This window comes from Daucus carota, chromosome 1 (assembly GCF_001625215.2).
Source record: "Daucus carota subsp. sativus chromosome 1, DH1 v3.0, whole genome shotgun sequence".
Lineage (NCBI taxonomy): Eukaryota > Viridiplantae > Streptophyta > Magnoliopsida > Apiales > Apiaceae > Daucus > Daucus carota.
Genome location: NC_030381.2, coordinates 30695246 through 30712185, shown reverse-complemented (window position 1 = coordinate 30712185; position 16940 = coordinate 30695246). Strand labels below are relative to the sequence as shown.

The 16940-nt window shown below is 34.2% G+C and overlaps 2 protein-coding genes across 8 annotated transcripts; both read right to left on the bottom strand.

The window, feature by feature from the left end:
• Positions 1-1818: 1818 nt before the first annotated feature.
• LOC108227547 (nuclear transcription factor Y subunit A-1) lies at positions 1819-9208 on the bottom strand. Of its 6 annotated transcripts, none has more exons than XM_064079576.1 (7): positions 9017-9208; positions 7388-7637; positions 5720-6007; positions 4790-4908; positions 4588-4659; positions 3543-3707; positions 1819-2613 (listed from the first exon to the last, which is right to left on the bottom strand). In XM_064079576.1, the coding sequence occupies exons 2-7, from the start codon at positions 7407-7409 to the stop codon at positions 2257-2259; spliced, it is 1023 nt and encodes a 340-aa protein (XP_063935646.1). In that variant the 5' UTR covers positions 7410-7637; positions 9017-9208; the 3' UTR covers positions 1819-2256. The 6 variants fall into 6 exon arrangements, with proteins under 6 accessions (XP_063935646.1, XP_063935635.1, XP_063935636.1 ...); XM_064079565.1 differs by lacking the exon at positions 7388-7637 and adding an exon at positions 6113-6218; XM_064079566.1 differs by lacking the exon at positions 7388-7637 and adding an exon at positions 6113-6218 and having other exon boundaries at positions 5720-5995.
• Positions 9209-10215: 1007 nt separating this feature from the next.
• LOC108227370 (uncharacterized) lies at positions 10216-16267 on the bottom strand. Of its 2 annotated transcripts, XM_064079561.1 has the most exons (3): positions 16100-16267; positions 12768-13532; positions 10216-11027 (listed from the first exon to the last, which is right to left on the bottom strand). In XM_064079561.1, exons 1-3 carry the CDS (start codon positions 16111-16113, stop codon positions 10715-10717), a joined length of 1092 nt encoding a protein of 363 aa, XP_063935631.1. In that variant the 5' UTR covers positions 16114-16267; the 3' UTR covers positions 10216-10714. The 2 variants fall into 2 exon arrangements, with proteins under 2 accessions (XP_063935631.1, XP_063935632.1); XM_064079562.1 differs by lacking the exon at positions 10216-11027 and having other exon boundaries at positions 12764-13532.
• Between the last annotated feature and the right edge of the window lie 673 nt (positions 16268-16940).

Here is a 16940-nt window from a genome sequence, read left to right as displayed (position 1 = left end):
TTTACTTCCGCTGTTTAGATTAAATATTTTATAAAAAATCAAATATAAAATATGGAGAGAAGATTTTGTATTAATCCGAGCAAAAGTTAGCAATACTTTCTTTCAGGCAAGATGCAGTACTCCTGCGTTGAAAACTACAGATTTGTGCTCCCACTAAAGTCTTTCAACCTTGTTATTACTATCATTTATTATTGCAAATATATTTCATTTGTATTATGTATCATTTCATATTTGTTTGGTTACAGAGTAATATAAATTTATTCATTAAAATAAATTGGGATCTTTTTAAAAATACCCATCTATAAAATTAGTTTTTTAAAAATACTACCATCTTTTTCAATGTTTTTAAAAATACCTTTTCATAAAAAAAAAATTCAAAAATACGATTTGCAACTTTTGCAACCTCATTTGCAACCTTGGGCGGCGCAGCCGTAAAAGTTGCAAATGAGGTTGCAAAAGTTGCAAATGAGGTTGCAACTGCAGTTGCAACTTTTGCAACTGCAGTTGCAACTTCATTTGCAACCTCAGTTGCAACTAAATGCAACTGAAAACTATATATAGTTGCAAATGAGGTTGCAAAAGTTGCAAATGAAGCTGCAAATGAGGTTCCAAATGAAGTTGCAACTGCAGTTGCAACTTTTGCAACTGCAGTTGCAACTTCATTTGCAACCTCAGTTGCAACTAAATGCAACTGAAAACTATATATAGTTGCAAATGAGGTTGCAAAAGTTGCAAATGAGGTTGCAACTGCAGTTGCAACTTTTGCAACCTCAGTTGCAACTAAATGCAACTGAAAACTATAAGTAACAATAGATGTATGGTGTGCCCCTGGCGGGGCCATTAGATTACAATAGAATCAACTGAATGCAACCATATGCAACTGAATACAACCATATGCAACCATATATGCAATTACAAATCCTGATTTCAAGTTCCAGTTTTCAAATGTCATTTTCGACCTCATTTTCGGAATCGATATATATCGATTCCGAAAATGAGGTCGAAAATGACATTTGAAAACTGGAACTTGAAATCAGGTTGCAACACGGCTGGCGCCGCCTGTAGTTGCAAATGAGGTTGCAAAAGTTGCAAACAGTATTTTTAAAAAAAAAAATTTATGAAAAGGTATTTTTAAAAATAATTCTAGAAGGTAGTATTTTTGAAAACAATAAAAGAAAAGGTAGGTAGTTTTGTAGATTTCCCAAATAAATTTTTATAGAATAATATTTATACTTACACAAACAAAATGATTTAAATATTTGTAAGAATTTAATATTGTAATAAAATCTGGGGAAAAGGAAAAGAAAGATGAATGATTCTTATATTTATTATAAATCTTTTCCAAATTTTACATATGAACTTTTTTTTTTGGTCAGGAAATTTTACATATGAGCTTTTAATGTGTTTTTAACTGTTTAAAAACGCATGTGGCATATCAAATATGGTATCTACGAAATACATATTTAAATACATAATTGGAGGATGAACATGCATGTTACATGTGCTGGACAGACAAGTTGAGAAACGCGTCATGGACTCATCACTCATGGGTATATTAGGTGAACCTAAATTTAGAATAAAAACTTATATTCATTGATTGAAATTTTATATTTGTTTTGTGAGAATATGGGCCGGTTTGGGTAAATTAATTCCTGGTTGTGACATGATGTGCCTTCCCAATCATTTCATTTAGAAGTAACAACTGATAATAAGAATGAACACAAAATGCCTGCCTTGCAAATATGAGGTTAAAATATGAGGTTAAGGGGTCGTTTGGCCAAACTTGAAAAGAATGACTTCTTTCTTGAGGTAAAGAAGTGAAGTAGAAGTGAGAAATAAATAAGTTAATAAAGTGTTTGGAAAAGAAGCCGAAGCTGTGATTCCCAAACAGACCCTAAATGTAAATACTGACATGCATTAGAGTTCAAGTAGTCAGGTCACAAATAAGACTCGCAAAACCTACAGAAATTTTAGTACAGACAATTCATCATAAATCACAACACACGACACGATACTAAGACTTGCTTTTTACAGAATTACAAAAGAGCGTTCCTTGTCACAGAATTTTAAAGCATAAACGTTCATCAAGCATGTTTCTTTCACCTACCTGTTCCCCCCCTGAAGCAACTATGTAACCAAGCCAAGAATGATTTGCCAGCTGGCTTGAAAAGCCAATACGAATTACCAAAACAGAAGAAGTATAGTCCAAACTGATCAGTTGGGATCACCAATCTTCCATATTGGCAGCTCCAGTGATCAGTGCATAGCAGTAGCCCGCTGCTGAGCCTGATCAGATCTAATGTTTCCCCACTGCTGGACTAAAGAGGTGGCCCCGTCTTGGTTTCTATACATCCCGCCATCATTTACATATGTCTGTGCATTAGTTTGTCCTCTTGCCTCCTGATAATAGTTCATATTTGAGTCTGACGGCAATGGCTCGGACCCTGATGAGCTGAAAGATTGAGCTGAAGCAGCTGGGGCAGAATTTTTCCCATTGCCTTTAGCTTCATTCGACTGCTTTGAATTGTCAACATCAGACTTCTTGGCAAAACGACCACCTGAAGCCCTTGCCCTTCTAATAGCATGCTGGTGCCGAGATTCATGAAGATAGGGCTGAAACTTGGAAATTGACAGTTCAATATCCGTACAAGATATCTTCAAATTTTACCACATATTTAAGTAGACAAATTTATAATTAAGATATCTGAACCTCTGTTTTCTAGGTCCCTCAAACCTGAAATTAATTTCATGTGTATACTTTACTCCATGGTGATGAAATGAAATAAGTTCCCCTGTTGCTCTAATCAGGAAAAATGTCCAGTTACATGAAAATAAATGTTCCTTTTTTATGAGAATGAGCTGATCGAGTGTATATTAGAAAGATTGACACACGCTTGCCATAATTTTTTCTCATTCACCTTTCTTGGTGGAGAGGCACATTTGTTTCTGCTATCATAACCGCAAAGTAGTATAGCAATGTGTGATAAACAAGGAAAACAAACACCCAAAGAAGTGTGTAAGAGGCAAGGTGCCTTGATAATGCTAGGTTTTGATAAATGGAGGAAACCTACTTAAATTGACAATCATAGCTAAATGGAGGAAACACTAGCTTCACTCTTCAGAAAATCTTATCCAAGAACATTTGATGTCATAACATTAATCCCAATAATTCCCTCTATTATTAAAATTAAACTATACCTAGAACTCAAATCTCTCTCTGATCTATCTCATTCTGCATTTTTCATTTTACCTCGAACTATTTTTGGTAAATTCAAGAGATGCACTAGAAACTCGAAGACCAAATCAAGTTACTGTGTTTTATTTTTTATACAGGATTAAACTATGCTGTAAAACCTTGACAAGTGTTATCACTACAAGACAGGCTATGAGTTTTTAAATCGGAGGTAATTGGTGAAATTTATAGTTGTCACCATTGTTAGAATGAAACTTTCACCAGTATTCAGTTTGGAAAGTGAAATTCGCGCTCTGCAATTAAAAGCATTCATATCAATTTTAATTACCATGAGTATCTGTCAACAAACCTTTCGATCTTTTATCAGCTTCTTTTCAAGCTCTGCTTTGGCGCGTGATTGTCTGCGCCGTAATATTCCATGGTACTGCTTGGCATTCACATAAACAGGCTCTTGTGCCATATCAAGGTGCAAAGGCATTCGAGTTTGATGCATGTCAACTAGATGAGGATGAACCTGACAGAATTACACTCCCTTTCTTATTAAGATGTGTGTAGACAACAACTTGTAACATTGTAGGCAATAGAATCTAATCCTACAAGGACTGTCACATTATATGATGAAATGATAATAAAATCTTTAAACAGTGATATTCATTTACAATACTCTTTTACAAACCAAATAATTCCTTGTCAATTTATTGCAATCATTAATATATCTTAAATTATAAGCTAGGAGGACAGAACCAAAACTTGTTTTGAATCTAATATGAAAAGTCAACCTAGATGCTAGAAAGGACTTAAAGTTGGTCTGAACCTATAATGAAACTGTAATACGCCTCCTGAAATTGTTTTAAAAAGAAGATTTATATTATACAAGTCTATAATAATCCGTAGGAGAATACATTTGCAATGACTATGGTCTTGAGTGTATGAGAGAACTTCAAGGTTTTGGCTCTAACTTCCTGTCCTAAAACTTACACCATACTTATCGCTAAAAATCATTAATATTTTATATTCATCTGGACTAGATTAAGTTAGTTACCAACCTATTTAAGATTTATAACCATCTAATTAGCATCATATAACAGAAAAACAGAACTTTCTAACTCATGTCACATGCAACAAGGCTTCAGGTTCACTATACACACACTGAGGTTCTTTTCATGTTCTGACCACTGTAATCCCCTAAGCAAGCACTTTTAAGTAAATCTCATATAACTTTAATGGAAAAAAAAAAGAGAGATTTCCATAGACAAGATAGTCAAGTCATATAAGCTCATTAGTTTTGAAGTAAAGTACCCCTTGTTTCATCCCAACAATTTAATCTAGCAATATAATGATGAACTCAAGTAGAAGGATTCTCATATATGAAATATGAGACTAGGTAGACATACCAAAGGCTGACCATAAGCTGCCATCATCCCCCCATAATAATACGGGTCATAATATGCATTTGAAGAACAAGCCTACATAACAAGACAATTGTCTGTCAAATGGGTATGAAAATGTGTGTGTGTGTGTGTGTGTGTCTGTGGGCGCATTATCACTTGATCCATCACTCAACATGCAAACAATCTATACAATACATGCACATACAATGGAGTGACCAACAAGTTCAAGCTGCGGAGGTTGTGTGAGACTTGCATCATTCTTAAGAGAGGTACTTGATGTTACATGCTGACTCTGATGCTCTTGTCCGAAATTTCCATCCAGCCCTGATAACACATTAAAAACTTTACGATTACATTATATAACCAAAAAATACACGACCAAGTAGACTGATAAAAGATTCGACACGCAAAAAGACAGACAATAGTTGAAGAGTGGCCTAAAAATTTAGTTAATGTGAACATTTTAATTTGTTTGAAAAGCCAACTTCCTATTTAAAATTTTATGTAAGCGGGGATTAAAAGTTAAACTTCAACTGTCGATTAAAATCTAACATTTAGTTTGCAATTGAGCTAAAACGAAGCAGTTAGCTGAGACAGAATCATGCACAGAGAATAATGTGACAAGCATATGTTTTAAGGAAGAGGATAAAAATCTTCATCCTATACTTAGAGGGCATTTGGTTTATGGTTAACGAGTCCAGTTAAAGAGAATCAGAACTCTTTGCCATGCTTTAGTGTTTGGATTACTAATTTGGTTGCTTGAAATGGGAACCTTATTCCCATTAGGTGGGTAAATTTTTCCCTCTCTACCCTTTGGGATCTTATATCATTTTCATTCCAATTTATTCCCAATTCCATGCCCTTCATTCCATTCTCGATTCACAATCCCATCAATGATATAAACACCCCCATACCATTCTATCTCCACTACAATTACACAGAAATGTCTTGTTATTTGCGATCAATTTTAGGTAGAGCTTTTAAATCCCACATCACATAAATGGAACAGTCTTTGGTATAGGTTTTTCTAGAATTTAATCAGGGATGCCTAAAAAAGAATCCCCCTTCCAGAAGCCAAAGTATATCTTAAAGATAGAAAACCACAAGATGAAAGGTATCTATAGATTGAACACACCTGAATGCATAGGTGCATTCGTTTGTGAATCCTTGGTAGTGTTTTCATCATCTTCATTCTGACCGCCATCAGACTTTGACTTGCCATCAGCTGATTGTTCCACTGAAGATGTCTCAGATACATTACTTTGCATCATAGTTGGGGGAAGAGGATTATATCCACTGTTATGCCACCATGGTTCAGGACACAAAGTGGATTGCGGAATGTTGTAGGGATCAGCTTCCACCTGCTTTCTCGACTTCGAAGCAGAGTGCATCTTTATGCAATCTTCAGAAACTGTAGTAAACTCTAATTTAAGGTCATAGTTAACAGCATTCTAGTACAACAACCAACTAAAGGAAAACACTAAGACCAGTACACCGCCTGAAAAAACTGGTTACACCAAAAGCTTACTAATAACGGTTTTTCTAGTGTGTGCCCATGGGCACATGCTAAGCGCGGAATTTTACAAGCTTGGGAGATTTTGATTGGCTCTCATATCTTAATAACGGTGGACCTCCTGCAAATACAACAACCACACCAATCAAAACCTCCCAAACTTATCAAATTCCGTGCTTAGCATATGCCCATGGGCACACACTAGACAAACCCTATTAATAATACTAAGAGATAGTTTACTGAAGCGGATATACAGGCCTTACTCTGAAGACTCATCGAAATATATGTATTCTCACAATATCTATCGCATTTGTGGAGGTAAGGTCACTTAAACTCAAAGTTGCAGAAAGCCTAAAGCCCACAGAATAACTATGACCTTGATAAAGATCTATTGAATAAGAAAATATAAATGAAACCAACATAATTACATAAAACTATGAACCTACAGGCAGTAATATACATATATTTGTTTGTGTGAGTCTTACACAATCAAACAGATATTTAAAAGTGGTGGAACATGTCCAACGTGAATATGCAAGGGGGAGAAATTACCAGAAGAGAAGGCTGAAAAGCAGAGAAAAGCGCCCTAGGCCAGGGCTTGTGAGTGGAGCACTTTAATTAAAACTCTCCCCCAACAGTGATAAGATAAGGATAAATTTATGAAATTTGTCTCCATTCATTTATGAGAAATAGGCCAACTGGCTAAGTATTATGTCACCCTTACAGAAACTTTTCAACTGAATGAGAAGAGTGTACTAGAACTCTTCATACGTTACCTATCCTTTTGTGGTTAACTTCTGAGAGCACTAGAAAGAGTAACTTTAACAGTCTATTCCTTACGAACAGTTATTTTGTATTCAACCAAAGCATATTTTCTACCTACTTAACTGTCTATTTGGAAAAAGATCCCACCAAATTGACCAAATCGTGACCTTAAATTTTGTTCTGTGTTATAAATTTTGTTCTGTGTTATAAATATAAAATACTATAGACATAAATATTAAATTATATATCATGTACAGTCACCTACAACTTTTAAAAATATCCGACTATATTAAAAATCTGGTCAATATGACCCAATAATTATGCAAAGGGATACTTTAACAGAAACCAAGGAAGTTTACACAAGGTTACTCCGACCCTTTGGTTGCGGACACATCAAATCCTTTGAATGAAGTATAAACGCTTGAACAACAGACCAATTATGAGATGAACTTAGGATGCAGAAGAATACAGATGAGAAACAAGCAGAATAAAGAACTGGGAAAAAACAAGAGGAGAAGAAGATACCTAATTCAAAAAAGTGTTGCATAAGACATCTTTGATTTGACTTTTATACTGTAGTTAGTTTTTGCAACAGAACTTTAATATGCCTTTCAATAATATTTTATGCGGTTTACTCAACTACCAGCACCAAGAAATGACCAATCAACCTGCCCTAAATTTTCTAAAATTCCAAGTCCGACCATAGTCATTAATTTTTCAGCTACTTTGAGCAATTGCACCCCGGGGAATAAGCACAATCATTAGCAAAAGTGTGCTTCATTGATGCCAAACACACAATACATAGAAATATTATATATTTACACCCATATGTAAATGCTAAAATTGATAAGAAATATACCAAGAACATTACAGAACAAGTCACATTAAATTTAATGTAGTCAACAAGAGTCGAGATAAAACTTGTGTTCATAAAACTGTAACAAGATATAGATGGACCGGCCACTAAAGTCTAAAGCATCCTGGTTTTCTCAGATAAGTCATCTTCTTTTTCATTAAGGTTCTCAAAAACTCCATCAAAATTATCATTATGATCATTGACACTCTGTTCTTCCTCCTCTACTTCATGGATCTACTCCACATCAACTGAGCGGCTTTTGGATGATTATGATGATTCAGAATATGCCCCCAATCTTTTCGCTTTATTTCACATTTTTTCCTTTCCTATCTTAATCTTCTCTTCTTTTTAAATCTTAATAAATTTCTGTTACGCCTCAATTTTTTATTTTTAAATATTCTTATGTAGCCCTTCATATGTCGTTAAGGTTTTGTCTGCTCAAATAAACTTGATTCAGATTTTGTGCATATAATTTTGATTCAAAATCTGGCAAGTTCAATGAAGCTCGCTTATGTGCTTGCTGCCGCTTGAGCATAGTCACACCACTCCGCCTACTATTAAGGGTCGGCTCACATTCGTCTCACTGTCTAACAGATGGAAACAGAGGATTTCAAATGAAAGAAGTGTGACTATGAAAGGTTCACTGGTTTATTCAATAGGATATGTTGAGTAATTGCTTTTCTTCATTTAAGAATAAAAAATTATAGACTGGTCTAAAACATTCCCCCCCTCCGTGCTATATCTAACTTATATATTTCTAAAACATTATACATGGTAAAGTATTATGTTAAAATTATAAAAAAAAGTAATATCTGATTTAAACATAACACTTTACCAACAAATGAAAATTTAGCATTTTCAAATCCATAATAAATTTATTAATAATGTTGAATATATTTTGTCACTTTCTCCAACATTTAATTAACACAGTACCTATATCAATAACTTCGGCTCAAATTACTAATCTTCATTTCCATTTCTACTAACACGTGATCAACATACCATTAATCAAAAGCATTAACCCAATTTAAACATATCCAAAGAATCTATCACAATTACACTCAAATCAAGAGGATCTACATAACACAAAAACCTAAATCAATTCATGCTAATTCACTCAAATTCCAACAATTCAATCTCAAAACATCCAAAAACAATTACCAGAAACACAAACATACAGTAAACATACTTTAAAACAGTAAACAAACACAAATTTATCATTAAATAATAAGAATACACAACCATATTAAATTATTGTAAAAAAAAGAAAGAGCAAGAAGTGAAGGATGTAGAATTACCAGAAACAGAAACCCTAGGAACTAAGTCAGAGAATAAATCTAAGTAAATGAAAGACTTTCTCTGTCCCGATGATAACTGCTGATGAGTTGTGTATGTGTGTGTGTCAGTGTGTGTAATATATATTTATAGGACAGACACGACAAAGTCTAGAACTCTTATCTGTTGGTAATACATTTATTAACTGCTTAAACAGTACTTGCAACTTATGACTAGCTTCACTTCACTTCACGCAGATATAGGCTTAGCGTCATAAAGATTATAGTCAAAATGTATCGAATATATTTTGGAAATTTGGATTAGATAAATCGGTTTTTTTTGTTATTTTGGAAATTTGGATTAGATAGATCGGTTTTTTTTGTGGTATGTCAATTGTCAATTGACACAAGTAAAGTATTAAATTTTTTTATTTAACTCATTTTGATTAGTTCCCACTTATAATAATGATAGACCTCCTATATATATAAAAATTCCATCAATAAAAACAAGTTAAATACATTAACTTTAGCACTTAAGATATATTCATGGACACTAGCCAAATCTTAAATAAATTTCCGATCAAATTTGAATGATAATTATTTTTACTAACAGATTTCCTTGTAATGACAAGGATGCTATATATTTGCTATTTTATTGTATAAAACACAGATATATAATCTCTCTCTAATCATTTTTAAATTAAATTTGGAAAAATATTAATATATGATGGGAAATTTCTATAGAGTGCACACATTTCTGCGGTATTGAAATTTGCGATATTATAATGTGTGGATATTAAAAATTATCTTCTTTTTTTTCTTTTCCTTGCATTCTCTAAAAAAAATCGATTTTATTTCCGTACTAAATTTCAGCACAAAAGAGATGCATTAAAATAATCAAATTTAATTTAGTTAACTCAAATTACATGTTTTAGTTTTGACTTGGCCATATTTCGACAAAAATTTACATATACATATTATATAATTGAAAAATATACTTTTCAACCTCCATAAATAAATAACTTCTGTTAAATTTTCCAGCCCCAGCGCTATCCACTTATCAGTGATCTACTGCACACTGCATATGTGCAAATTAGTCCATAAATAAATTTTAGTTGTGTAAATATGTCCAGTTAGTCTATAACTGGGCAAGTTAGGAAAATCCATCGACTGTTACTCACACATTGCTTTAGACAATCTCCATCCAACCACGCAATAAAAAATACCTAAAATTTTGTTTTAATGCTGTCATAAAGTATAAAAATATAAAGAAATTTGCTCAGAACACAATTTAGAAAAAACAGACAGATATACCAGACTGTCGGTTTTTCGTGTCAGGTCCGATATTGCCACACTGACCAGACATACTACACATAACTTCTCATCATCAGCGGAGCACTGCACTGCTTCAACAACAAAATGCATCTGAATACACACATCACATCTAAGAAACATATTGGCCAAAAGAGGTACATGGCTTCTTCTTGTTTTTCTTGTGCTTGATACGCATCTTTGTGTCGTCCACCATTTCCATATCTTTCAGCACAAAGCACAAAGTATTTTGGGCTCCGCATTTCCAGACTAGTATTCTGGGCATTTTTCAATGTCTATCAACCAACAAAAAAACTAATATCTCATCAATTTTTTGGCAGAAATGCACAATGTGAAGCAGTCATTCATAATTTATTAAAGTACACAAGATGAATAAAGCCAAAAGACAAATTATCGTCCCCTAGCACCGGATTCCTTCATATCCTCAAGTGATGACGGAAAAAGCTCTATGTAACGTCTCCCTAGTGTCATCCTATCCTTCGCCAATGCCCCTTTTGCATCATCCAGACCTGCGAACTCTACAAATGCTTCTCCGGTTGGCCTTCCATCCATATTACATGTAATATGTATGGAGTCTTCCGAGAGCACATATTCTTTAAAAAACTCCATTATATCATCCTTCCCAGCTGAAAATGGCAAGCCCCTCATTCGAACTACTGTAGTCTGTTCAGGTGACTCGTCTCCATCGTGCGAGGCACTAGATCTGATTAACAAAGATTTTGTTGGTCTCATCAGAATCGAGAGCACAAATTTAGATATGCATATAAAAAACTGAAAGCTGTAAGAAATTTTGAACAATCTAAGGCACATAGTTATATAATGAAGTGATTGTATGTCGTAAAACATGCAGACAGCAACCAGTAATGACATTAAGAACTACAATCAATATCTTATATGCCAATAGCTCCAAGTAAAGAAATTAACAAATGCAACAAAAGCCAAACTCAGTCTATAACTATAAACAGCTAAAAGCAGACAATTTGAAAGATCTAACAGCAGGCGGACGGACATGTCACTAATATGGTTGAGATAAGAACCAACATAATAATGGTGGAATGTGGATTTCTTTTCACAAAGTCGATATTACTTCAGTCATACATACCAACAAGCAGTAAGAAAATAGCTAGCTATGCTTATTGATTTTGTAAGAAGTAAAGATATCCCTATATCTAAGACATCTACAGCAATTAACCATATATCTAAGACATCATAGATAATTATGATTTGATCAGAGCATAACTTGCTTCTAAGAAAGAGATGACAGATGAACATTATACGAATACCAAAATCTTAACATACATTATATAGAAAAGTAATAATATAATGTTGGAAAAACTAAAGATTAACAGGATTGTCACATGAAACTAATGAGCGAAAACAAAACAGCACATTCTCGATGTCTCTAAAATATAGAATGAATAAAATCCAAAATGAATGATTTCCTCATTAAGAAAGGTTCCTTTTATCAGAATCTAATCTTCCAACACCTTAAATGTCAATAGAATTAACTTTGTATTTCCAAGAATCAATGATCTGAGTTCCTCAATGTAAAAAAAAATGTAAACCCAATGCACTAGAAAGCAGCATTACTTCCCAAAACCGCTATGAACTTTGTGTAAAAAGTAAAAACTCAACCAGCTTCCACAATTTGACACTAGCCATCTTTTAACTCAGGTTCCACTTTTACGGTAACTAATTTAATTAAAAAAAGGCCCTAACAAGAGGGAGCTAAAGAAAATCACGAATCCTTTCGAAAATTTAGGATATAGGAAGTATGTGCATTAACCCATCATATAGCTCTGGTAACATCAGAATTTAGAGGCTTACTATATTAAAGAAGGATGGCATCCTCTTGGATACATATTTGTTTGAAATGCATACCAAGTTAATATTTAAATACAATAGAAAAGATGAAATTACAAAATGAGTTACATTGACATGGAGGTATGTACTGTTGCAAACATGCTGAGTAATATTGACCACTGTCCGATAAAACTGCTACAATGTTAAAAAATCCAGAATTTTAACTAGTTGCGGATACGAAGCACATGTATATTCTACACATACTGCTATCCTCAAAGCAATAGAGGCACTACACCAGTATTGTTACTAAATATTATATAAACGTAATTAATTTACAAGAAACAGCCAGAAAGACAACTCTGCCCAAATACACCACATACAGTATATAATTAGCATAGCAGAGATCAACAAAAAATTGAAACTATATTAATATACCAGATAAGAATTTATACAAACATATTCCAGCGCATGCCCCGAGTCAAGTCCAAAGTCCTGAAGGACCAAAGTATGCTAAACATTGCTAATGCAATACCATATTATTCATAATAGAGCTATTATAGCAGAAATCTAAGAGGATAGAGTTAGCAAGCAATAACATCATACCAAATTAAAGTAACTGGACTGCACAAAGAATAATTACCTTCCCCTTGTAACTGCTTCTTGGCACTCCTCCGATGATGATGGAAAAAGTTCTATATAGCGACTCCCAAGAGTCTTCCGATCATTCACCATTGCAGCTTTTGAGTCCTCAGCACTTGAAAACTCAACAAAAGCTTCTCCAGTTGGTCTTCCTTCAGAATTAACTGGAATATGAATCGAGTCTTCTGAGAGATCAAAGTTCCTAAAGAAATCCATGATTTCGTCCTTTCCAGCAGAGAATGGCAATCCTCTCAATCGCAAAAAGCCAGTGTGCTCTGCAGACTCCTTACCCTCATCATGGGATTTTGCCCTTGATGACCTTGATATACCACGAGGAGAACCACCACGAGCATCTGAAACTTCATTGGCAATTGCCTTGTAGTACTCTTGTCTCTTGCTCCTGAAAACCTCAACATACCTCCTACCAATATTTTGCCTATTCCTCTGAAGAGCAAAATCTACTTGAAGAGGATACCCCAACACACAATAAGCTTCCCCCGAAAATTTTCCATTCTTGTGTACAAGTAGAACATCAACTATGTCAAGACCATGGAAAAACTCATAGACATCATTTTCAGAGCAATCAAAAGGTAAGCCTCTGAGTCGGACAACAGGAAAAGGTGGGGGTTGATTAACATAGGAGTAAGCAGGTGGACTGTACATGTAACTTGAACCAGGGCCAGCCCCATAATATGAAGATCCCTGATCAAGTAACCGCTGCCTTTTTAAACCCAACTCGCGGGGATCAGCACCATCCATGTAACCACTACATTCCAATTAAAAACAAAACAAATTAATAAGGAAATTATATCATTTTTAAAATGGAATATTTGGGGAATAGTAATAAACTAATAATATAAACTCATCAGCTATTGTTCATTCTTAAATTTTGTGTAATTAATATATGTTTAATCAGCATAAGAGTTCGCTGATTTGTGGCTGTATTTAAAAACAGCTAAGCACATTAATGCAATGTACTAAAGAAAGTTTATGAAACTGATCTATAGACAATAACAATGATCTCATTAACAATTCCAACCAAACATTTAACAGATTCTAGCTATTTATCTGCATAGCAACATATATAACAGTACTGAACTGTGGCATAGAATTAGATTATAATATAAACCTCAATTAGATATGTAATCAAACAAAATAATAAGCAGGGTTCTCAGATTGGCTTAGGTGAGGCAGCTGATTAGTGACAGCCTAGGCAGTAAGTGGCGCCTTACAGATCCATCTTGGTAAAATACAAAAACCAAGGTGTTTTGTGGGCGAGATCGGAGAAAATTGATTGAAGACAGGAGGATTGAACTCAAAATATGGAGTAAAATTAAGAAATGCAAAGAAACATATAAAAAGGAATTTGCAAGGGTATCATCCGTTCTAAAAGCCATCTATATTGAACTTGATGATAAAAAAACCATAGACAACAACAATATGGTGAGAGAAACTTCTTGAGATACCTTGGCAAGCCTTATTGTAGAAAATAGAGAGGAGCGAGTGAGGAGAGAAAGAGAGAGAACTGATATGCAGGTATGTGTAGCATAATGAAACCTTGAAAGTAGTTCAAAGAATCTTTATTATATGTCATATATATCAAACCACCCTAATATATACCCGATGCATTGATAAGAACAACCCAATATTTGAGAGGGCAAAACAGATTTAAAACCTAAAATAAATATAATATAGTCTGTTTATTATGTTTACATTGTTATATTTAAGGTACAGGGAATCTATGATGCTCAGACTCTTATACAAGGATCCGACACGGACACATATCAGGGTGCCAGACCTTTCATACTACAAAATTAAAGACTCGGGGACACGTTTTATAAGGATTTGGACACTGCAATTATTATTTTTAATTAATATGATAGTTCTTATAAATAAATACCTATCATTCTATTATACTGCATAACAAACAATTGCACAAATTAAGGCAAGAGTTCCTTCTTCTCTCCTTTTACATCCATTACACCTCTGTTTCTTCATATATTTTCTTATTCCTATCTTGCTCTTAGAAATAGGTCATTGAAATTAAAGATAGGTTGTCTAAGATGGAGAGTTTGATTTCTAGATGATGTTCGGATCCGGATCCCAGTGTCAGTGTCGTGTCCTGTGGACACGGGTACGGCCGGGTTTTCCGGAGAGTCCGAGCATCACAGCACTGAATGACTAAGGAATATTCTAGAAATTCATAATTCCAAAATCCAAATATTATATTTATATTTTTTTTCCCTATTACTCTAATTAATTACTACATTAAACACCCTAAAAGTATTGATTATATAAAATATTCTTTTGACACGGATATCGAAATTTAATGTTTATATTAACTTGTATGAAAATATGACGGTAAGTCAGAATGTCAGATCATTAAAGAAGAAGGATATAGAAAAATACATCCATATAAGGCTTCTTCACCTTTTGGCTATTACCTTGAGTCGATACCTGATTCTCTTTATTCACTGGACAAAATTCAATACACATGCTAGATTTGCCAAGCACCTTATTTAAAAATTAATATGTGCTTATACATACACCTGTTTTCTTCCCATGTTAAATGAATTATGAACCACAGCTGGGCAAGTGAATTTTATTTCCCCATCACAAACATGAAGAGGGCTTTCAAGTAAAGAAAAGAAATTATCTCAATACAAGGAGACATCATTAAGGCTAAACACCGAAGATTAGTAAAAGTAATGCAAGGAATTGCAATCAAATGTTCAAATATATGTACAACCGTTTCGATTAACAACATAAGACCCTAACCCAATTTGCAAAAAGGGTATATCATCACAAATTTGGAGTACGGCGGGCAGCTACACAAGAGTGTGACAAATATATCACAATTTCTAAAAAAGTTCTAACCCAAATTTTCCCAAGACACAACATGGATCACTTCCGAAACACAAAGTAAAGGGTGAAGTTTCGTAAAAGGATTTCCACATGTGAATCTCCTGTACGCATACAAGGAAGACACTAATTGGGGTCCTTAGATGCAGATTTCTTGCGCCAATTTACAAAACCCTCCTATAATGCAGCATTTCAGCAAGAACTAGTAGATACCATTAGATTTGAAGCATTCTTTCGCAAAAAATTCAGGAATATAATTCACGTGATATTCAAATGAAAAACACTAGACCTAAGACATAATTACAAAACTAAATCTGTCTATCATCCAATTAACATATTTAAAAACCTAAAACAAATACAATTGTGTGTGTATTTTACATACATATATATAATTAAGTAACACGAATCACAGACAGATGGATACGAGTGTGCATAAATGTACATGTGATGTAGTGTTGAGAAGAATCTTACCCTCTGTAGTACATGTTTGAGGTTCTTTGTGTTCGGCCCAGATTGGTCGTAATTCGCGAAGATGAACAACGAAATTAAGCTTTTAAGGTTTCTTGGAATTCGATACGTCGACGTTTGATGTGATGCTATTGCTGCAGAGGATGTGTTGAAACCCTACCCATCTAATGTGGTTCAAGTCACGTACCGGGTTTTTTACGCTTTCTTTTGTTGAAAGCCCATTGCACTATTATATATTTAGAGTCCTGCTCTCTGGCATATACTCACTTTGTCCCATTTTATGTGACCTCATTTTTTTTTTGGGACGTCCCAAAAATAATGAATAACACTACTTTTCACTATTACACCCACTACCTTTATATTTTACTATACTCTCTTTTTATTAAATAAACACTATTACACCCACTACTTTCCTCCACTATCTCAAATCTATTATTAAATATTGATGGGTCCCACCACTTTACTCACTTTTCAACTACATTTACTACCTTTTTCTTAATCTCCGTGAAAGTCAAACCAGTTCACATAAATTGGGACGGAGGGAGTAATTGTTAGGGACTGTTTATATAACCCACAGTTTTTGGGCCGTCGGATGCATATCCTACGGTCAGGATTATATTAAAATTTTAACATGTCCAGCACTTTTTTATCGCTGTACGAGAGGCGCTAAAAAAGCGTTGTACGGGAGTATCCCTGTCCAGCGGTAAAAAATCGTTGGATATGTAAAAGTTTTAATATAATCCTGGCCGCTAAATATGCATCCAACGGCCCAGAAACTGAGTGTTACTTAACTCCTCCACAGCCATTAATGGCTGTGGACTGCTACCCTTATATTTATTGTATT

What these genes read in the sequence shown, in the direction of transcription:
- LOC108227547 (XM_064079565.1), bottom strand. Translation starts at nt 6,149, where the DNA reads ATGTGCCCATGGGCACACACTAGAAAAACCGTTATTA. An exon ending in AACTTGTTGGTCACTCCATT is followed by an intron (nt 4,660 to 4,789) that starts GTATGTGCATGT and finishes CTTGTTATGTAG; the next exon opens with GCTTGTTCTTCAAATGCATA. An exon ending in AGCTGATAAAAGATCGAAAG is followed by an intron (nt 2,614 to 3,542) that starts GTTTGTTGACAG and finishes TCCAAGTTTCAG; the next exon opens with CCCTATCTTCATGAATCTCG.
- LOC108227370 (XM_064079561.1), bottom strand. An exon ending in GAAGCAGTTACAAGGGGAAG is followed by an intron (nt 11,028 to 12,767) that starts GTAATTATTCTT and finishes TTTGTTAATCAG; the next exon opens with ATCTAGTGCCTCGCACGATG.